Source organism: Schistocerca cancellata, chromosome 2 (genome assembly GCF_023864275.1).
Source record: "Schistocerca cancellata isolate TAMUIC-IGC-003103 chromosome 2, iqSchCanc2.1, whole genome shotgun sequence".
Classification (NCBI taxonomy): Eukaryota; Metazoa; Arthropoda; class Insecta; order Orthoptera; family Acrididae; genus Schistocerca; species Schistocerca cancellata.
Genome location: NC_064627.1, coordinates 690546361 through 690569713, shown reverse-complemented (window position 1 = coordinate 690569713; position 23353 = coordinate 690546361). Strand labels below are relative to the sequence as shown.

Genomic DNA, 23353 nt, shown 5'->3' with positions numbered 1-23353 from the left:
TTTCAGACAGTACTATGTTATAGATAACTGCAGATATAGAGGAATATTACAGATGAGTTGTCTGTTTTGACCAGTGACATAGGATATTTGACAAATGCCATAAATAATATGGCAACTGCAATGTGATGTTATTTTGGGGATTCCACCACACCCCCTGCCAAACTTACTAGTGTCACTGTTTTGACCTGACAAGGTGCTCTTGTGTCTTTGGTATACATTTTATGTAATTTTGGTGTACTTGAACAAGCACATTGGGTAAACTGTTACTTTAATGAAAACAATATGAAGTTAACAGAATATAATTTGTCACAGTTGATTAAAAATGCAAACATTTGTAAAACTTTCACTGGAGAACTCAAAGAATCTTTATTGCTGAACATGCACATTTTACATTTAAATCCTAGAATCCTAGAATATCTGTTGTTTAAATATGCTCATTTGATACCCCTAAATAAAGTTGATTAGTAACAGAAATTTTTGGCTTAAACAATGGAAAATCTGGGGGATGGAATAATATTATGGAAAGGATATATTGCTACTTACAATATAGTGGAGATGTTGAGTTGCAGAGAGCCAAAACAAAGATATATGATATTTCACTCAAATGGCTTTCTTTTAAAGTAGACAACGCATAAGTCATTCAAGCACAACTTGCACGCACACACATGACCACTGTTTCTGGCCCTTTTTGTCCAAAAGCTTGCATATGTAACAGTCTGTGACTCAACATCTCCTCTATATGGTGAATAGCAATCAGTTCTGTCTCATAATATTCTCAAATACTAAAATTGAATTTATAACTTTTGGATCTGTACTTTTCTTATTTTAATAAAATGTCAGAAGCATGGAATGAAGCCCATCAGTTTATGTAACATGTTTTAAATGTCTTTCTGAACAATGATACGAAGTTTTTTAATAAATGAACAAAAATCATGTCTGTCAAAACCCATGCTCTTTTTTGTTTGTTATCAAATTATATTTGAGCCTCACACAAAATAAAAATTAGCCTAATAACAGTTCTGTCTGAAAATATTTTGCATATTTAAGAAATCATACTTTGGTCCAGAACAATATTAGTTAATTTCCAATATTTTAAGAAGTTCAGCAGAGTTAAATATTTTTCCCTGTAAAGATACACCCTTTTATGGTATCTGGAAAAATAAAACAGTGATGTGTTGAAAATAAGCTAATGGTAGCAACCCCTTGAAAGTAATGCCATGACATTTATGTATGCTTTGTGAAAACCTTGCAATTTTTTCTCAACAAAAACATATCTGAAATATGTGGAACAAATTTTACTCTGGTTATTACTGTGACAAAAGTTAAAAGTAAAGTAAGCATAATGGAAATCTGAGGCACTGAGTGTCAGGCCTGGATGAACTCACTTGGAATTACTGTTTTCCACCGCAGCAAAAAGTATTTTGCTTTCATATTTGTGTGTCCATTCACAGAAACCCCATTAATAAAAACCAAAACTACATTCCTAATAGTTAGGTGAAATATCGTCTCAGCTTTTTTCGGTGCTCTTGTAATTTTTTCCAGAAACTGGAAAGTGACCTTAATATTTTTGTAGTTTTCTGTGTAATTTTAGTACTTAAATAACAGCATTTCTGTTAACTATACACCTCTTAAGTTAAGAGTGTTTCTGTTAAGTACCGCGTTGATGGACATTCTTGCAGGGCCAAATTATCAGAACATCGGTACATTGAAAGTTCAATATAAGAAGTTTTAGTCTGAGACCAGAAAAATTTCGGTTGTTCTTATCTTAAAAGTATAAGCAAATGTACAAAGATTTTTTTAAAGAGAGGCTGACTGCCAAACCGGCCGACTGGGAGCAGGAGAGGCACCACAGGACATTTCAATTTCCACTCTCCTGAATATAGTTTGGACGTGCAGTAGAAAAATGCTTTATGAAGAGGCATGGAACTGCACTTGGGCATACTTAAGACCAAATAATGTGTCTTACATTTCCTCGAATACATACGTTTTATGTTTCAGACTTTTCTGAAAGATGTGCGCTACAAGATGAACATATTTTGAAAATTCGATTTTTTTTAGTATTGACCCGGTTCGCAAATGTCGTAGATCTGGGGCTGATGCGCAGAGCAATCTGAGCTATAGTGGGTAGTCTCCACGTGACCCGTGTTTACGTTCAGTGATCTTGCTGTTTCCCCTTCGTTTACTCTCACGTCAAATCGAAATAAACGGATATCCGTGGCCGGGAGCTATCAAGTGAGTTAAAACGCATTCACATAATTACTAAAGGCTGAAATATGTCATTAGTTTCAGATTTTATTTTATTTCCACCTTTCTGACAGTCAAGCATTAATCGCCTTGCGGTACAATGAAGTTATTTTTGTCTGTTTGCTAAAGAAATTTGACTTTTGCTAATCTTTTCCGCAGAGGCAGTCAATGTGTTTGAAACGAAATGTTTAATTCCACAGTACTGGGTAGTTTCAACTGTTCGCTGCATTTCAAGTGCACGTTTTCATTTTCTAGCATGTATGGCATTATGCCATAATAAAGAACCAAACATGATATAATACAGTACTGGTGCTCCAAGAAAATTTACATCCTGAAAACCACACTTAAAAGCTTAATATCAGGTCGGGGTCTACGGTACTTCATTGGGAATCTGGACATATGAGTGTGCCTTTAAGTATGCACTTTAAATGTGCACATTTTAATATGGTTCACGAAATTCCGATGCTCTTGCAGTATCATCTTTCATTGATGATCTTTTACACGTACGTACATACGGGCTTCCTACGTCATGATATCTACCCAAGCGCGGTGTCACCTGTTACCTGAGCTCTCTGGCAACTGCTGAAACTAACCTATTTGTAACAGGTCGCGGGAAAATATTACAATTGGTGGTTTGAAAAGCGTTACTTTCAAAGTAAATATCCTTTTACGTAAGTTGAACTACGTACTAGAATGGACTGTGAATTTATTAAATCACAAACCGTTTGACTCTCATTTAAAAATCAGGTGTCTGATGACGAGCCATTTAGAAGCATTTCGAACCCTGAAGATCAGACATTTGTCATTATTAAAAATTTTACTGGCACATTTGTATGATATCTCTTAAAGTGTAACACGCGCAAAAAATATCAACAGTATATGCGAAAGCTTAGCTTCTCTTGCAGCTTTAGACCAATATTTTATGTGAAAGCTTTGCTTTTCTTGTAACAACACTATGTATATTAATTTAAACTATTAACTTTCCCTGTTTGGCGCGCTACTTAACACTGATGTTGCTATTGGCTGACTACATCACGTGTCCTATGCTCTGAATATCCTGTCATCGGCTGGCGAGATCACGTGATATGAGTTACGAACGGCTTACAAAAGCGCATCGAAATCTCTGTTTCATTGGTTCGGAAAGTAACATGCGGTGTTTGGTGGATTTCCAATGCATGTTTTCGTTATACAAAAATACGCAGCGTACATGTTGCTGTACATCAAAGATATTTCCAAAACGTGTCTTTTTCTCTGAGTTTCGTTTTCTAAAGTGCCGGGAAATTGTACGCTCGTGTACAAAACCATTACCATTCAAAGGACTGATAGGGGAAAATATACTGTCATCCGTGAGAAAGTGTGTTTTTAACCGGGAAATCCGGGAAAAATCCGGGAATTTTTCCTTGTCCACGTAGACACCCTGCTTACTGTAACTAAGTCTTTTAATACTTAATACTATCAACAACAACATTTAGATAAGTAATATTAAGAGGTGAAATGATTAGAGTAACATATGAAAACTGCTGATAGACATTCTTGTATACTCTCAAAATTTCGAAATGTGTGATCTCAATTCTTCATACGTCCTACTGAATTGTCCTTTTACCTGTCTTGCACTTATTACTGCATGTAGCCAATATTTTGCCTTCCATTTTTTTTCCATTTGATGAATGCGAACACTAAGCAGTCCTCTCAAAATCCATACTTAGGTCAACTGTTGGCTGATTAATAAATGGGTCATGCACATATACAGTTATCAACAGACATGCAAAAGTTCGATGCTTGCTATCAGCAGAGTAATACAGGCCAATCAAAAAATCACTTGTTGTGCCTAGGATAAATCTTGTTCAGACTTCTGAACGTATGGCGTTACTAGCCAGTAGGACAACTCCACTGCCCAATAGTAACACCACATTAACCACAGTATATAAAGAAAGCCTCACTTTTACCAGTAACCTCATACTTTTTTCTTTATGGTTCATTAGAGAGTACTCTAAATTTAATGATTTAACCTTTTTGTCCAGTTTCACTAACATTTAGATTCAAAGGGAATACAACCACTTTGCGTAAATGAGTCCCTCAGCTTTAATATTTGCTATGGACTTAAGATCCCAGCCATTTTGTATTTAATGCTGTGACTAAATGAATGCCTATCAACCAAATTATTGGGCTGAATCACGTTCTCCCATTGATCTGCTTTACTGATGGGTCAGTAAATACCAAAGTGCAAACACCTGTCTGTGCAATACTTTTGTTATAACAACCAAATAACATTTGTTGCAGATGTTGAGAAATACAATGTCGAGTGAAAACATCAGTCTTATACATTTGCTATGGCCGAGCATTTTTAATGAACTATGTACTTATGATCTCTACTGTTAAATTTACATTCCTTATATCTGCTACTAAAGTTGTTAAACTCATCAAAGCAAATATTGCTGTTTGCACAGGAGATAAAGGCAAAGAAACCTGTGAACTGAAGATGTTTTGTTACAGTATCTATCCATCTAAAACTGGCTAGTCTTGTAAAACCACATTAGAGCTTATGCTTATTGTTTTCTGCAATTTTCATTGTGGAAAATAATCAAATTGGTTGCGTACATACTGGTATTACACACAATCACTAACATTTACCAAATTGTTCATTAGGATATACAGATATATTAGAAACATTTCTTATTTAAGGAACCATTAAATATTAGGGCTGCAAGAAATACAGAGGGCATTCTTTTGCTATTTAAACTATTACACCGAGCGAGGTGGCGCAGTGGTTAGACACTAGACTCGCATTCGGGAGGACGACGGTTCAATCCCGCGTCCGGCCATCCTGATTTAGGTTTTCCGTGATTTCCCTAAATCATTCCAGGCAAATGCCGGGATGGTTCCTCTGAAAGGGCACGGCCGACTTCCTTCCCTAATCCGATGAGACCGATGACCACGCTGTCTGGTCTCCTTCCCCAAACAACCAACCAACCAAACTATTACATAACTGGCAAAAAGTCATAAACCTTTGTGCACTCCCCCTTTGGGTCCGGGGGTTAGAATAGGCCCGAGGTATCCCTGCCTGTCATAAGAGGTGACTAAAAGGAGTCTCACTTTTCAGCCCTTTAAGTTCAGGTCCCATTTTATGATTTGACCTGCCACTTCCCAAATTCTACAAAAGTGCAGACCATATGGGGAAGTTATCCATAGTGCCCTTAGATTCGCTCTCATGAACCTCTTGTCATGGCTTTGCATCTCCATGTGCAATTCAACTATTTGGGTGCGGACACTTTCCTGGGTATGTCATCCTCTTCCATTGTCTCCTGTCCTCTTTTGGCCCCATGACAATACTGGATTACTCTAAGCACAATATCCAGCATGGTAGCTAGTCCATTGTGGTGGTGCCGTCATGTACCCATTCGGTGGTAGCCCCCTGAGAACAAAGGGATTGCACTGTTGATGCATGAGCTCCCAATGTATGCCAAGGAGTAAATACCTGTCACCCTGTGGCATCAGGACTCCCGGCAATGGCCATTATGCCAGGTGGCCTGTGCTGTGGCTGGGTGGCACCTGTGGGGAGAACCCCTGATCGGAGTGGGTGGCATCAGGCCAGATGACCCGCAATGAAGCGGACTGTCATCTCTTGCTGGTGACGGTACGACAGATATGACCTTAATCATTTCCCTCCCTTGCTACACCCTGGGAGTAACATAGATCTACAGAAAGAAGAGAGCCATATTCGCCTCGGTATTTAGTCTGTCGCAGAATGGACGGGGATTCCTTTCTTCCTATGAAGCCTGGTTTTTGTTGAACACCTTGAGGATAAGTTTGGGGAAGCGACAGCGCTGTCTAAGATAAGAAGTGCTGCCGCCTTGATTCAGACAGCATCCCCAGCCCAATCGTGGGCATTAATTGCTTGTGACCAGCTGGGTGATATTCCTGTTACCGTCACTCCCCATAAAAGCCCCAACATGGTCCAGGGGATTATTTTCCATCGTTACCTCCTCTTGCAGTTGCATGATGAACTCTGCGCCAGTCTAGAAGAGCGGGGTGTTCATTTCATCTGGCCCATTTACAGGAGACCCAGAGACAACAGGGTTGCTACCTGTGCCTTCATCTTGGCCTTTGAGGGTGATTGATAGTTTACTGCTGTGATGTTAAACCATACGTCCATCCCTCTATGTGGTGCTTTGTGCTGGAAATTTGGCCACATGTCTTCCCGCTGCACTTCCAGCGCCACATGTGTCGAGACTGTGGACGTCCACTGCATCCAGATACTCCATATGTGCCTCCTCCCATTTGTGTCAACTGTGGAGAGCAGCACTCCCCCTGCTCGCCATACTGCACAGTACTCCAAAAGGAGTGGAAAATCGTGCATTACAAGACCCTGGATTGGTTGACTTACACACAGGCTAAATGTAACTTTAAATGATTACACCCCGTTCGGTTGACATCCACATATGCTGCAGCTACATTACCATCACCATCACAAGTACCAGTCGTACCACACTCTGTGCCACGAACAGTGGCCCCTCCGGGCCTCCAGAATACATCCGCCCCTTTGGTGGTAGGGGAAAAATCTCCTTCCGTTGCTCCCAAAGTACCTACGTTGGTAGCAAGGCCCCCCCAAATGCAGGGGGCATCGGTCCCCTACCCCCAGCTGGAGAAGCAAGAGTCTCCTCCAGCTCCTCTCATGTGGAAGTGGTCCCTTGAGACCCTCTTTTCCGAGGTCTCCACTAATGCCACAGCGGACACTCGCCAGCGGGTAAAGGAGCCAAAAGCTGTTGGATGAAGATCTTCACTGTCTTCCTCTGTGCCTGTTGCTACTACGGAGAAGCCCTCCCAGCAAGCCCCTAAAGAGAAGCAAGAGGGCAAGTAAACAAAGAAGTCTGCTAATAAAAAGGACCCTCCGGTGGCCCCAATACCACCACTCCCTCCCAATTCTCCACCTGAGGATGAGGTGGAGATTTAAGTGTCTCATGAGGACCTGGATCTCACTGATGCCTCGTCCACAATAGGAATGGATACAAACACTCAATCGGTGGTAGCAGGTGACCCTGAGGCGTAACCTGCATCCTTGCGTTCTTCATTCCTTTCCAGCATCACGATAAAGTCATCCTCCAGTGGAACTGCTGCAGTTTTTTCCACCACCTGGCTGAGCTACTGCAACTGTTAAGCTTTACACCTGCTGTCTGCATTGCCCTCCAGGAAACGTGGTTCCCGGCAATGCTGATATCTGCCCTCCATGGCTATAAGGGATATTACAGGAACCGTAGTGACTATAATAGTGTGTCAGGTGGAGTTTGCGTTTACATTCTCCACTCAGTCTGTAGTGAAACTGTGCCCCATGAGACACCTCTTGAAGCTGTGGCTGCAAGAATAAAGATGATGCAGTAAATAATTGTCTGCAACTTATATCTTCCTACAGATGGTGCAGTACATCTGCACTGATTGATCAACTCCCTAAACCTTTCCTACTTTTGGTAGATTTTTAACGACCATAACGCCTTTTGGGGTGGCATCGTGCGCACTGGGACAGGCGGAGATGTCGAAACTTTCCTGTCTCAGTTTGACCTCTGCCTCATAAACACTGGAGCCGCCACACATTTCTGTGTGGTTCGTGGTAGTTACTCAGCTATTGATTTATCCATTTGCAGCCCAGGACTTCTCCCATCTATCCACTGGAGAGCACATGACGACTTGTGTGGTAGTGACCGCTTACCCATCTTGCTGTCACTGTCCCGCCGTCAGGCCCACGGATGCCTGTCCAGATGGCCTTTTAAACAAGACAGACTAGGAAACTCACCTTTGTGGTCACCGTTGACTCTCCTCCATACGGTAACATCGATGAGATGGTTGAACAGGTGACAACAACAATTGCGGTGGAAAACACGAAAGGAGGTCCCTTAGTGGTCACCGGAAGTCGCTGAGGCAATTAAGGAGCGTTGGCGAGCTCTACAGTGGCATTAGCTGCACACTTGCCTGGAGTACCTCGTAGCCTTTGAGAGGCTCCGTGCCGTCGCTCACCAGCTTATCAAGACACAAACGTGATTGCTGAGTACTATGCTCGAGCCTCTGCATCAGAGAACTTCCCCTCCTCAGCCTTTCGCACTCTCAAACGGCAGATGGAAAGTCCTCTCGTTCGCTACACACCACAGTGAACCTTATAACGCCCCATTTATGGAGTGGGAGCTCCTCAGTGTCCTTGGACATTGCCCCGATACAGCTGCTGGGCCAGATCAGATCCATGATCAGGTGATTAAACATTTCTCATCTGACTACAAGCAACATCTCTTCATCATCTTCAACTGGATCTGGTGCGATGGCATCTTTCCATCACAATGGCAGGAGAGCACATTCATTCTGCTGCTTAAACCTGGTAAAAACCCGCTTGATGTGGATAGCTATTGGCCTCTCAGCCTCACCAACATTCTTTGTAAGCTGCTGGAATGTATGGTGTGTCAGCAGTTGGGTTGGGTCCTGGAGTCACGTGGCCTACTGGCTCCAAGTCAGGGCGGCTTCCACCAGGGTCGCTCTACCATTTATAATCGTGTCCCTCCTGTCTGCCATCTGAACACCCTTTTCCAGGTGCCAACACTTGGTTGCTGTCTTTTTTTTTAATTTTTTTTAATGAAAAGCGTATGACACGACCTGGTGACATCATCCTTGCCACATTATACGAGTGGGGTCTCAGAGGCCCACTTTAGAGTTTTATCCACAGTTCCCTGTCCCTTCATACTTTCCATGTTGAATTTGGTGCCTCCCATAGTTCCCTCCCATATTCAGGAGAATGGGGTCCCACAGGGCTCAGTGTTAAGTGTATCTCTATTTTTAGTGGCCATTAATGGTCTACCAGCAGCTGTAGGGTTGTCCGTCTCACCTTCTCTGTATGCAGACGACTTCTGCATTTCGTACTGCTCCACTAGTACTGGTGTTGCTGAGTGGCGCCTACAGGGATCCATCCATAAGGCGCAGTCATGGGCTCTAGCCCATGGTTTCCATTTTTCAGCCACAAAGTCGTGTGTTATGCACTTCTGTCGGCACCGTACCATTCATCCGCAACCAGAATTTTACCTTAATGATGATCCACTCACTGTAGTGGAGACAAATCGTTTCTTTGGACTGGTTTTCAATACCCGATTGACTTGGCTTTGTCACCTCCGTCAGCTTAAGGAGGAAGTGCTGGCAACAACTCGATGCCCTCCGCTGCCTGAGCAACACCAACTGGGGTGCAGATCGCTCTACACTGCTGCAGCTCTACAGGGCCCTTTTTCAATCCCGCCTTAACTATGTGAGTGAGGTTTATGGTTCGGCGGTGCCCTCACCGTTGCGTTTACTCAACCGAGTGCACTATGTGGCATTTGCCTTGTGACGGGAGCTTTTAGTGTGTGTCTGGCGACCAGCGTCCTGGGGTGGCCAGAGTCCCTACATTTCAGGTTAGGCTGTGTCCTACATGAGCGAAGGAAGCGAACGACAGCGAGAGACTTCTGGATATGTGACACTCCAGTGACAAGCAGCAGCATAGGGCGAAAAGATTGGGTGTCCTGTGTACTAGCGACCACGCTGCGCTACAAGATGGCTGCTTAGAGCCAATCAGCTTTTTCTATAAAATGGTGTCCCTAACATGTTGAATAGTGTAGCTGGAGAATAAGGTTACAGAATTAGGTTTACTTTTAAGAAAATGAAATGAAAAGGAATGCTGTGTGTGAAATTTACAAAGGGAGGAATCTTCATGGAGAATTTCATAAATATCAACTATGAAGATCACCAGAAAAATTCTTCGAATACACCTGAATGAGCAGAAGAGCATTTGACTATCTCATCAATAAATTTAATATGAATGTTATTTTACCAGCTAATAAATGTGGAGGAATGATTACTACGTGACTGACTACGCTACATGCAAACAAAGTACACAAATGGATAACAATAAACAATAATTAGCTGTGGTGTAGGGGTAGCATTGCAGGTCGTGATTACATGTTACGAAAGTGTCCTGGCTTCGATTCTGGGCCGTTCTTATATTTTTACTGACTCAGTTACAGTTCTGTGTACTAAGTTTTATGTTAAATATTTTTAAGTCCTTGCCAAAGAAATTGATCTTCACACCTATCCCAGTACTTCACACACATTTAATTCCTAATAAATTACAATGAACCATGAAATTTTACAGATATTTGATGTTGCGAACGTAATTCACCAGCAGTCAATGTTAAGGCCAAGCATTTCAATTAATCTAAATAGTCTGTAAAAGTAAAACATACAAAAATTTTGAAAAGAAAGTCAAACGTTTTGTGTACTGATTTATCTAAAAGTATGAAATAAAAAATTATTAGGGAAATGTTTGGTGCACATCATTTTCTGTTCATGATTTCGAGCATCATTAAAAAGCATGTAGAACGTTTCTCTGATCTACTTATTTCTTTTAGACAAACCATTTCATAAAATATTTGACTGATTTCTTTCATTTTTAAGTTAGAGGTTTATTCAGAAAGCATGATCTTACTGACTCCTCATTCGCTTTCCTAATGTACTTGATTCGAAGGGAGGTTTTTTGACATTTAAATACTGCACCAATGTGCAAAATAGCTAGGTCTGAACAGGTGAAATTTTTGACACTTCATTTACATAGCTTGGCAGCAGCTTTTCGTCAAATATTTCAATTTTTCCTCAGCTTATTAAGTTTTCATTCATTACCCTGTTTACTTTCAAGCAGTTCAGTATTTTCATGCTAAACTAGTGGTCACTTTGATACCCCCGTTTACCTGTTTCTCTCCCTTTGTTTGGCTATTATAATTTGGACAAAACTTCATGGTGTAATTTATAGGGAGTCTTGTTTTCGTTTTGCTCATGCGTTTACAAAATGTGTTGAGTGTTACTCATATGACAAAATAGTCCTTTCTGTGTGCTGTCATTTTCATTGTTTCGATATCTTGAACCATTTATGAGATAAGACAATTTTTATGACCACTTGATTCCCAAAGCGCAGGAAAGGTTTGGACGTGCCGCGAGCGATCTGTCCGCAGGTATAACAACCAATATCTCAAGAATGAAAAGAGAATATCATTCCTATCTCAACTTTAAAGACAATTTAGATATATTGGTTATATTTCATACGCAATAATGTATGGCCTTAAATGAACTATACGGAAAGTCTATGCAGTGTGATTTTTACCTCTACAAATTCTTAAAAATCTTGTGCAGCCATGTACCCAATTTCGTGCAGCACAGTAACTATGATGAATAACGAAAATAAATTCAGACCTTTATTGTTGAAAGATATCAAGCTATAAGATGTGGAAGAATCAGTTTTTTTCACCAAATACGGTTCTAGGCGCGCAGTCCGGAACCGCGCGACTGCTACGGTCGCAGGTTCGAATCCTGCCTCGGGCATGGATGTGTGTGATGTCCTTAGGTTAGTTAGGTTTAAGTAGTTCTAAGTTCTAGGGGACTTATGACCACAGCTGTTAAGTCCCACAGTGCTCAGAGCCATTTGAACCTTTTTTTTTTACCAAATAGTTTTCTTAAAATCGGATGTTAAGTAATTTATAGCTGCCGTCGTGTCCGCTCCACTGCTTTGCCAAGAAGACGTTTGGCTGTCGCTCTCTGTCTTGAGTGCTACAGCGACAAAATTCAAACGTCGCCAGTTGCAGCGGGAGACAGAAAGTGACACAGACGTCGCTCATGTAGGACACTTCAGTAACTATACCTGCAGCTGTGTTTTGTCGCCTGAAGCTGTCTGTCACTTTTGTCGCTCATGTAGGAAATGGCCTTAGGTGTGTGCAGTTGCTCTCCAGTTACGTTGCACACGTTTGTAGTTCTCCTGCGCATCCAGATTGCCGTATCCTTTTCCCACCCACTGCGGTTCATCTCCCTAATCAGTGGTGCAGGTCAGGGCTTACAATTGCAGTTTGTGTGCGATTCCTTCTCTCCAAATAGGAGTCCTTGCCTGTACCACCTACACTTGAGGTTCATTCACGAACACCTCCATGGTGTACATCTAGGCCACGGCTGCCTGGGTCTTTCACATGACCCTAAGGACTTGTGTAACTCTGTGACTCCGCTGTCACTTCCTCTCGGTTCTCGACATATACTGGGGCCATGAAGTGGTTTACACCAATGGCTGATGGTCACGTTGGCTGTGCCTATGTTAGTGGAGTATATATAGGACAGCACTCCTCACCAGATAGCTGCAGTGTTTTCACTGCAGAGCTGGCGGCCGTATCTCATGCTCTTGAGCACATCCGCTCATGCCCAGACGAGACATTTCTCCTGTGTACTGTCTCCTTGAGCAGACTATTAGCTATCGACCAGTGCTACCCTTGTCATATTTTGGTAGTGACCATCCAGGGGTCCATCTATGCCCTGGAACTGTCCAGTCGTTCAGTGGTGTTTGTATAGACCCCCAGGTCGCATCGGAATCCCAGGCAACGAACTTGCCGACAGGCTGGCCAAACAGGCTACTCGGAAACTGCTTAAGAGATCAGCTTCTCTGAAACTGACCTGCATTCAGTATTATGCCATGAGGTTTTGTGGCTTTGGGAGACAGAATGGCATAACCTCAATATGCACAAGCTGCGTGCCATTAAGGAAACTACGAATGTGTGGAAGACCTCCGTGCACACCTCTTGAAGGGACTCTGTGGTTCTGTCAGCTCTGCATTGGTCATACATGGCTGACGCATGGTTACCTCCTCTGTCGCAAGGACCCACCTCAGTGTCGCTGTGGCTCACAAATTACGGTTGTGCATCTCATGCTGGACTGCCTACTTTTAGCCCCTCTGCGACATACTCTTTAACCTTTCCAGCACCCTACCTTCGTTGTTGGGCGACAATGCTTCCACAGCAGATTTAGTTCTAAGTTTTATTCATGAGGGGTTTTCTTATCGTACCATCTAAGTGTGGGCATATAGCCTTCTCTCAGAGGCAGCCACCCTCCCTCCATTTTAACTCTGTCACACTTTCTTTGCATTTGTTTGTCTTGTTGGTCATCTGTTCCGTACATATGTTCATCTCTCCTTGTCTTTTTGGGGTGGACATTTTAATGTATTGCAGAGTGGCTGGCTCATCATCTTTTATTATTGTGATCAGCCAGCCGAGACCATCTGCTCTATGGTTTTATTACCTTCTACTTTTCTTTGTGGTGTATGTTTTCTCTGATTTTTGTGTGTTCCATTCGTTTCCTTTTTAGGTGTGGTTCCCCATTCCTTTTCCCCCTTTTACCTTCTCAAACGTATGTTGGGTGTTTTTGTACCTTGAGCCTTGCTTGCATCAGGAAAAGGGATTGATGACCTGGTAGTTTGTTCCCTTTATATCCAAACAGACAGACAAACCAACCTACCTACCTTTGTGCACTCGTGCTCTGTAGTTGTAACACAGGTAATGTGTGCACTACAATGTTGGAAAATATTTGTTCAGTACAGTTTTGAGTGCATGTTATTTTAAGATAGTTAACAATTTATTCATGTTGGAGTTCTTTTGGCCCTAAAATGTGGTGTTGCATGTCAGCTAACATAATATCTGATTTGTTTGTCCAATAAATCAGAATATTGCAAATAACTAACACACCTCTATAGGTGATTTCTACAATTTCTTGCTAATAGATGCCAGTTAATGCTGGCAGGTTAGTACTCTTATTGGAACAAAATGTAGGCTTCTGTCCATGGTTTGCTTTAACAGGGATCATGGACAGTAGTTAAAATGAGTCCATCCAGTGCAAACCAATTTACTATGTATCACAAAGGTGCACTTCCAAAACGTTTGAATACAAGTAGTCCAGAATCTGTTTTAAAATAAGTTATATAATATAATCTAAGACTTCTCAATGTTTTAACAATTATGAAAAAGATAGTTTGCTACAGCAAATAGACAGTTGCACATTAAGCTTTCGGTTTTTGGAGAGTGATGGAAAAACACAGGAAAAAAGAGAGAGAATGGACTTAAACATCGAAGTACCACATATTATGGAAAATTTCAATCGTAATTACATACAAGTTATTCAATAGCATTTGATATTCATCACGTTTTTACATTTTTTAATTAGAAACAAAAATGATATTATAGTACTAATCACTAGATTTCAAGCGAAAGACAAAAGCTAAATTCCATTTTGAAATGAGGCTGTGGTTTTAGGCTGCATGCGGAAGAACTGAATCATATTTTCCCCTTTAAACTGTGTAATACATTAAGAGGATCAAGTTTAACAGAACTGCAAATATGACAATTGTGTTGAATTCCGTAAATCTGTTAAATTCACACTTGGCTTTTGCTAAGTTTATAATAATCTTTTGTGGATATTTATGTACGTGTCAGATAAATTAATTCGTACTGGTTGCTACTCCTTAAGTGGTAGTGTCGTGTTTTTTGTGTGATTATTGTGTATATTTCTAAGACTGTAGTAATCAGTTAATATGCCTCTTAGATATGGAAGTGAAGTTGAATTGGTATTAATATTTTTTCAGGCATCATATCTGGAGTCAAGACTGATGGGAAGGCCCATATGCCGGGTGAATCCAAAGAACATACTTCCTCTTTTGGAGGAATCTGAGAAGGAAAGTTTTCCAAAAGTGTATCTGAGAATAAAACCAAGTGAAAACTGCAGAGATGCATCAAAATTCACTGTTACTGATGAAATGACATTAACAGCAGATGTTTCCTCTGAATCTGTTGTAAATTGTAGCCTTAAGTCAGTGGGTAATACTGTCAAACACCAATACAAATTTTCAAAAATTTTTGGTCCTAAATCAACTCAAAAGCAGTTGTTCAGAGAAACATGTTTACAACCATTAAAATGTTTCCTAAGAGGAGAGAACTGTCTACTGTTTGCATATGGGGCAACTAATGCTGGAAAAACCTATACTATACAGGGGACAACTGAGAATCCTGGAATCATACCACAATCAATAAACATGATATTTAGTGCTCTTAAAGGAAGACTGTGTACTGACTGCCAGTATAAGCCATACAGACTGGAAAATGTGATTTGCCTGGATGAAGCAAAGCAACAAGAGGAACTCAGTGTTAGGGATCATTTGCTTGGATCTACAGTGCCACTGAATAATTTGCATCCCCTGGAGTCAGCTGTTGTTAGCAATTTAAAAACAAATGTAGACTTCAGTTCCCCATCATTTCAGGCTATGAAATCACATTTGGACGAGGTTATTCTGAACCTAGAAGATGAGAAGAGTGTAACATTCAGCTTGTGGGTATCCTTCTATGAGATACATAATGAAGTAATATATGACCTATTGGACATTTCAAGTGTCTGTGATGTAAAAAGGAAGCCACTTTCTTTAGGTTATGTGAATGGTTTGGCGTATATTAAAGACATTCACCAAGTTTATGTGTCATCACCAGATGAAGCTTACCGGATATATTTAACTGGGAAAAATAATTTACAGAAAGCTGCCACAGCATTAAATACAGATTCTAGCAGATCTCACTGTGTGTTTTCTGTAAAAATGGTGCGTGTATTGAATTCAGAGAACCCTCAACCAGTGAAAGTAAGTGTTTTTTCTTGTGTCGATTTAGCAGGTACAGAAAGAGTGAAAAAAACTCTTAATGTAGGAAATCGGTTAAGAGAATCTCAAAATATAAACACGTCTCTGTATGTGTTAGGTAGATGTCTGTCGATTATTAGGGATAATCAGAGATCACAACGAAAAATGAGGGTGCCATTTAGAGATTCAAAACTGACGCAGGTATTCCAGTACGCATTGACTGGAAATCAAGGCATTGCAATGATAGTAAACATTACTTTTGATCCAGTGATGTATCTTGAAACAGTTAATGTTTTAAAGTTTTCTGCACTTGCAAGGCAAATTTTAGTTGAACCACAAAATACTTCATGTTTGACTTCTACGAGTATGCTGAGTAGTAAAGCTAGCCTGATGAAGTGCAATGACACACTTACTGCATCTTTTGTGACTCAGGTAAATGACTGCAACCATTTACCGATTATCAAGAAGTTGCAGCGGCAGCTAGAAAGGGAATGTGAAAGTAGCAGAGAACTTGCAAGGCAGTTGGAGTCTGAAAAGCAGCGAGCCAGGGAGATTGATGCCCATGTGCGTGAAGAACTTACAGCAGAATTTTCTTTGTTACTGCAGAGAACTGAAGATTTCTGGCAGAAACAAGTGAAGTCTGCTACTGAGGATGAAGTAGACATGGGGAACTTTCGCATACAACAGTTAACAGATTTTTATGAAAAGAAATTGAAGAATGCACAAGATGAAGTGAAACTCTTGCATGCGCAACTGAAAGAAACAAAAAAAACATTCAAACAAGAAATAGACCTATTAAAATCACAACTTGAAGTGCAGAACACAGATGGAGGAGATTTGGTTAATACTTTAAGGAAGCAGTTGGCAGCACTAACAAAGGAACTTCATAATAAAAACGTGGAAAATCAAGTGCTAACTGAAAAGATTGAAGAGGCAAAAGAGGATTTCATTATGTTGGAAGAAAACAGAAAATCTCTTCTGCAAGAGCTGGGTACGGACAATAGCTCATTAGTTGAAAGGATTGGTTCACATGTTTCTCATCACGGTGATGTTGATGACAGTTCTGATGTTGATGATTGTGATGTAAAGACAGAAATGACTGAAGAGGCAAATGACAGTTTGGAACAAAACTCAATAGACTCAATAGAAGCATGTGATGTAATTAGTCAAGATGACAGTGATATTGTGGTAATTGATGACTAATAGTGAGAAGGGTAAATATTGTTTGTAAAATAGTTGTGGAACAGATGTTTTTATGCTTTTAGAGAACTGAGAATATAGACTTTCTTTCTGGGAGCTTATCTGTGACTTACTTCTATATTCTTTCAGATTTACATATGTAAGATCAGTTTTAGTATACACATACTATTCTTTTGTAACATCCGCTTGGTTTCAGCTAAATTCATTCCCTACGTTGACTGTACATAAATGTAAATAGACACTAAAATTTTACTTTGTACAAAATGCTGAAAGGAGTTGCTGTAAAATATGGACATAAAATATGTGTTGATTGTATTAAATAAGGTGTGTATTTCCAGTAGTATACTTGTAAGCAGTTTTTATTGTCGGTGCAAATGTTTGTATTGTGTTGCCACTGTAGTTGGAATGCAGAGTTGATTTTGTGACTTTCCAACAAAAAAAGTTTTGTAACAAACTATTTCCATAATATTATTGTAAAGTTAATGGATGATGACAAAAATTGCTGTAGTTTGTGATGTTGATTTCTACCAGAATTAATTTCTCATCAGATAGTTGGAAAAAAAAAATCTTACTCTCTTTCTCTGTAGCTAATCTACCAGTGCAGCAATAAATATATAGATTTATTTTTAAAATTCTTTTCTATTAATTGATGATTTCATCAGGCTAGAAAGTGCGTAGTTGAATGTTTTGAAAAGTTTCATTGAAAGACAGACAGAAATAAATTAGCAGTGATTAGATGGAAAATCCTTGTAATTTTTCAGCAAAAACCTCTGTGTTATGGTATTTAGCTTGGGGATCTCAGATAGAATATAGAGACATCAGATATGAGGAAAAAACTTTTTTTTTTTTGTTTTCTCCCACAGGGCCTGTGCAACAATGTGTTGTGAAGCTAGTCTTTCAAGAAAAGTATCTATTTATTCCATAGAATGCTTTATACAGAATCACAAAATTAGGTGACATTTGAGTTCTTACAGATAATGTAACAGTGAAAGGCTGTAAGGCATTGTGAGGGATTCTTGTACAAAATAAAAAAAATTGCCATAAAGAAACCTTTAAACCTAGATTTGGAAATCGTGTTTTCCACCTACACTTTGTAGATCTGCTGAAAACCTCTTGCAAATCAAACTTGCGTAATAGCGCCTACATTTCTATGCAATGGTTAAGTGTTACCCACATGAAAATAGTAGTATCAGTAAACAGTGTAGTTCCTTTTTTCATCCAGGGATCTTATCACAATGATACAGAAATTGTTTACATAATAAAATACAAATCAATAGCTCAAAATATACAATACACAAAGTACACAACATGCTCTATGAGGATAGGACATGTGACTAGTTATCACCTTGACTAAGGAGATATCTTGGCATCTGTCTAAATGATACAGGAAGAAAATCCAAACATCAGGATGACCAGAAGTAGCTACTCTGTTCTCCAGAATCTGAGGCCTGCATATTAACTGCTGTACTGCCCCATTCAGTTAGTCCCTGTTGTACAGTGTTTCTTGATTTACACATTTGTTTCAGGCAACTCATAATATAAATCTCAATTCTGTTCTTAATTGCCGAACTTGGTGATACCTGCTGTACAGTGAAGATGCTGTGGATCCCTTGTACATCTCCAGCAGACTCCATGCCCTCACACATTCAACTACACTCCTCAGTTTGCCTCAAAAGCTGAGTCAGCATCCCCTCAAGATGAGTGAGATGTTGAACTCAGGACATGACAAGACATTATTACTGTTGTAAAGTCCAAACTAATGCTTATTCCATGATTATGTATAAAACTATTAGTGACAAACTTGGTACTATTTTCCCTTATATCCACCACAGTTTGATACTTGTACTAGACTGGCACAGTTAGGATGCTCTTTACAGAGAGTGTGAAACTTGTACCAGTTATTCTTACAGCTCTTTTCTACAGTTAAAAATTGTCTATTTTGTGCCTTCATTCTCCAGAAAAGAATCCCACACATGTAGGCACTATACGTTACCACAAGACGTTGGCTGTTACACACTGATGCTAGAACTCTAAGAGCATAACATGCTGATGACATTTATTTATTTTTTCATTTTTATTTTGCCAGAATCTTGTGTGCTCGTTCCATGTTAGCTGGCAATGTTCACACCTAAGAACTTTGTTTATTAAGCAATATCTAGATTTATCATCTATGCTTAATATGGGTTATTTTCATTCTTTATGCTGAAATGCATACTGTTTTTTATGTTCAGTGGTAACATATTACATACTGCCTAATCAGAATAGAACTTTTTATCCATGTCTTGTGCTGTCTAGAAGTTCACTGATATATCAACAACAGAATTGGATCAAGACACTACGCCGAGAAACACATGTTCCCTATCATTTTTGTGGAACTTGTAATGGCCAGCAAAAGCAGTAGTGTAATTGGTCAGTAGTTTTAAACACTTTCTGAATTACATTTCTTTAGCAAGGGTGACGCTTCAGGCATTCCAGAAAAATCTTTAACTAAAGTACTCATATATGATGTTTGTTAATGAGACTTGCATCCGATCTATGCGTGCCTTCTGAACAGATTGGAACCTTATCTATGCCTTCAGTCTTATTTATTGATTGTATTGTCTTCCTGACTTCTTGATCTGTTGTGGGGAAACATTGTACTGTTTTCTAAGTCACTGTGAGTTATAGGAAGTTTTTGCTGTAACTTCTCTGCAGTCCCAGAGAAATAATCATTTACAAAATTTGATAATTCCTGAGGACTTTCTATTATTGTTTCAATGTTTGATTTTATACTCAGCTTTCACAGTTTCTTCTTTTATAACATCCCACACCTATTTTCTTTTTGGCGATATCCTGTACTACTCTTCTTTTCTGCATTTTATGTCATTGAATGATGTTTTTACAACAGGCAGTACCCTTCTGTATATTTTATAATCTGTGATAATAAGTTAGGAACTGTAAATTAATGTAGTACTATTGTAAAGAATTTAGAAATTTTAGTATCTGGGAGGATGTTGTAATACCTGCAGTTATCCATCTATTTACCTTATCTGCTGCTGTCGAAATAGCTACTTTTCGATATGTCTCCTCAAAAATTCTTGTAAACATCATGCAGAAGTTAGAGAATTAACATCTAATTGTTTTCCATATACACTTGATCCCAGATGTAATTTGCCAGTGCCCTAGGAAATGTGTGTATTTTACTTCCGAGAAAGACCTTTTGTAGCCTTGCGGGTTTTACCCAGCGCGTCTTTAGCTTTATTATCAAACAGTAATGATCCAAAAGACAAAGATCTGTTATAAACACTTTACACATTTCCCTGTCAGTATCTGTAACACAATGTTCTAAAACTGATGTTGAACTTTTCGATGCACTCGTAGCAGTGTATACAATTTGTACCACGCAAAATGTTTAGAATGTTATCATTAATTTTGCCCTCAACACCGTTGTTAATATTCATGTCTCCATATATTATGTGACGTTTGGGGGGTTGAGACTGTTTTTAGAACTTCAGTTAATGTGTGAAAGAAATTGTCCACATTAAAAGTAGGTGAATGGTGTCCTGATAGATATCTGGTTTGGTTACTTCAATGGCTGCCTATTCAAAATGTTTATCTATGCTAATTGTGACCAAATCACCTCTGTAGCTTTAACCCTTATTGCACTGCTTTGCATATTTGCAAAGCAGAGATCGAACTAGATTTAATCTGCTGTCAGAATTCAATATTGTGAGTTGCTTTGGTTATTTGAAGTGGTGCTGCTTTAAATAGGTATTTGTAAATGTGGCTGCAGACAAGCAATTTCGCAGATATGCAATGTTACAAAAAATTTCTTTTTCAAAAACAAAAAATTGATATGATTTAAACATTTTTCGTGTATTCTTAGACCAATCCTCCCCATGAAAATAATTATTAACAATAGTTCATAAAGAACAGTGTGGAAAGAGGCCTTAAGATATGTGCTACCCGTTATATAACTGCAGGATACCCATCTGATATATAACAGAGCAGTTTGAGGTTTGCTGCACCCATCGATACCACAACTCTTCCTTCATTTGGGGCATGTAATCGTTCAGATTATAATTAACAGATTAATTATAATGTAAACACTATGTTCGCACCAGTAATTCCAACCTTGTAAATTATATTTAATGTACATGATCTTGAAACAGCAGTACACTAAACCTACAGAACTCGGTAAATTGGTAGGAACTTCTGAAACTGTCACATTCTGTTGTAACTACCACATGGTGAAAATGTTTCAAGGAGCTGATTTTCAATTATCAGCCAAAATACATCAGACATAGCTTAGCTTATTTTGTGTATTGCTACTGTTAATTCATATGATCTACCTATGTAACAATATTCACTAATTTTCGCAATAGTTAAGAAAATTTTGAGTCATTGTCACTAACTATAAACAAACAACTAACTTAATTTCTGTTTAAATGCCAGAACTTCTGTTAACACTGATGAAAGTGTCTGTTTAATTGAACATAAGAAACATGATAGGAATGCTGCACCTAACTTATTTATTGTGTAATTAACAAAATTGTTGTCTGTGTTGCATAATTGATGTAAATTTATATGATAAAAAAGCTATCTGCCTATACGAATCACAGTAGTGATTGTACCATTTCCATCTGTGTTCAGTTAACAAGATGTGACAGTTTTTTTAATTGTTACTCATAAATTTTGTACTAACAATGTTACTGTTGTCACGAAATGTATATAAGAGAGGACTTTTTGGAGGTGGAACTCACTATGGATTGGAAGTTTTGTGACACAGCATCTATGTCACTGAATGTAATAAATCTGCAATGATTAAACCAAAAAAGTGAATCCAGCTCCTGAGGAGACCTCCAGGACAATGAAGAGTTCTCAAGTTTAATATTGTATATTACTGAGTTCACCATCCGCATAGGCCGTTTTTATTTCATAGAGCTACTGACTGCAATAACTTCAAATAATTACATTTTTATTTAGAGAAGGAATTACATCTAAAAGTCTTTGGAATATTTAAGTGTTATCCAAATTATGTAGAAATATAATTATGTGGTGGAACAAACTGGGATCCAAGGTAAAACTGGACCAAGTGCTAATGTTATCTTAAGTTTCAGGTGTAATGGACATATGGAAATGAGAAAGTAAAATAAAAAATGCAACTTGACAAACATAATTGAATATGTGGAACAAAATGCTCGAACCAAACTGTGGGGACAGAAATTTAATTTTAGAAGCAAAATATAATATGTGACGATCAGTAGCGAGAACTTCGCAATAAGCGAGGTAAGTACTTAACAAAATCAGTACTGTGTACTTCGCCTGGAAACTACAGGAATGAACATTAGGATAACAATAACAGCAAGGAAAACTTTTGGAATGGTTTAAAATAGAGATGTAAGTCATGGGAAGAAAATAAGAAAGTTTCATTGGAGGAGGATGGAAAATAGAGGAAATGGACATAGAAACTGAGGTGTGAGAAATCCATTGAAATCAGGCTAATGGTTGGGAAAGAAACACTCCACAAATGATATTCCATTGTGGGAACAGTAGGAGAACATACCAGGTTAATAGCATTAATTTTGTCAAATTTGGGAAAATATGCTAAGTGAAATCAAATCTAAGGAAGAAGGTATCAGAATAGGGAAATGGAGCTCTGTGAAAATGTTTTGACGAAGCAAGTAGTAGAGCTATGTCTGTAGAAGATAGAGAACAATGATTATGATGATAGGGTGTATAAAACTCGGGAATATTTTAGAATTCTGAGAATTTTTCATTGTTTTAGTTTTCAGTTAAATTCTTGTGATATTTGACTGGTAAGAACCAATACTCTAACAAAGGATGTTATTGTATCCCACTACTGCAGAATGATACTGCAGCAACAAAACATGAACGGGAGAAAAAATAAATAAATAAAACTTAAGTTGCATAGGAAATGCGCGGTATACAACAACAAAAAAGACTCATACAAGCTTCTGTCAACAGTAAAATGTGTCAAAGGCTTTAGGAACACTATGCAATGCTTTATGACAACAAATTGCCTGCGCATGCGCAGTCGAGTCGCGTATGAGTAGTACCTTCTCCCGCTTCTGGTTTCGGAAGTGCGGCTGGTCGCCACTATCTAGTATTGCCCCGGTTCGGAAATATATATCAGAGGTTGATGCACAGAGCAGTCAGAGTTGTGGTGGGGAGGTGGGTCGTCTCCACGTGACCTGTGTTTACGTTCAGTGATTTTGTTGTTTCCTCTTCGTTTATTGCTCTCACGTTAAATGATTACAAAACGGATTTTTGTGGCCGGGAGCTATCAAATGAATTAAAATACGTTCGCATAATTACGGCAGGCTAAAATATATTAATAGTTCCAGATTTTATTTCCACCTTAGACAGTCAAGCATTAATCGCCTTACAGAACAATGAAGTTATTTTTGCTGGTTTGCTATAGAGATTTGG

General features: G+C 39.1%; 1 protein-coding gene across 3 annotated transcripts in view; it reads left to right on the top strand.

Annotated features, from left to right (window-relative positions):
• LOC126162445 (kinesin-like protein KIF20B) overlaps positions 1-22077 on the top strand; it is a 38770-nt gene extending 16693 nt beyond the window's left edge. For 2 of the 3 annotated variants that reach the window (XM_049918958.1, XM_049918959.1), the window contains one exon: positions 14684-22077. In XM_049918958.1, coding sequence (XP_049774915.1) covers positions 14684-16924 — 2241 coding nt within the window. In that variant the 3' untranslated portion in view covers positions 16925-22077. Of the gene's footprint in view, positions 1-3384; positions 3671-14683 lie in introns of those variants that run through there. The other variant, XM_049918960.1, reaches the window with a different exon arrangement.
• Positions 22078-23353: the final 1276 nt, after the last annotated feature.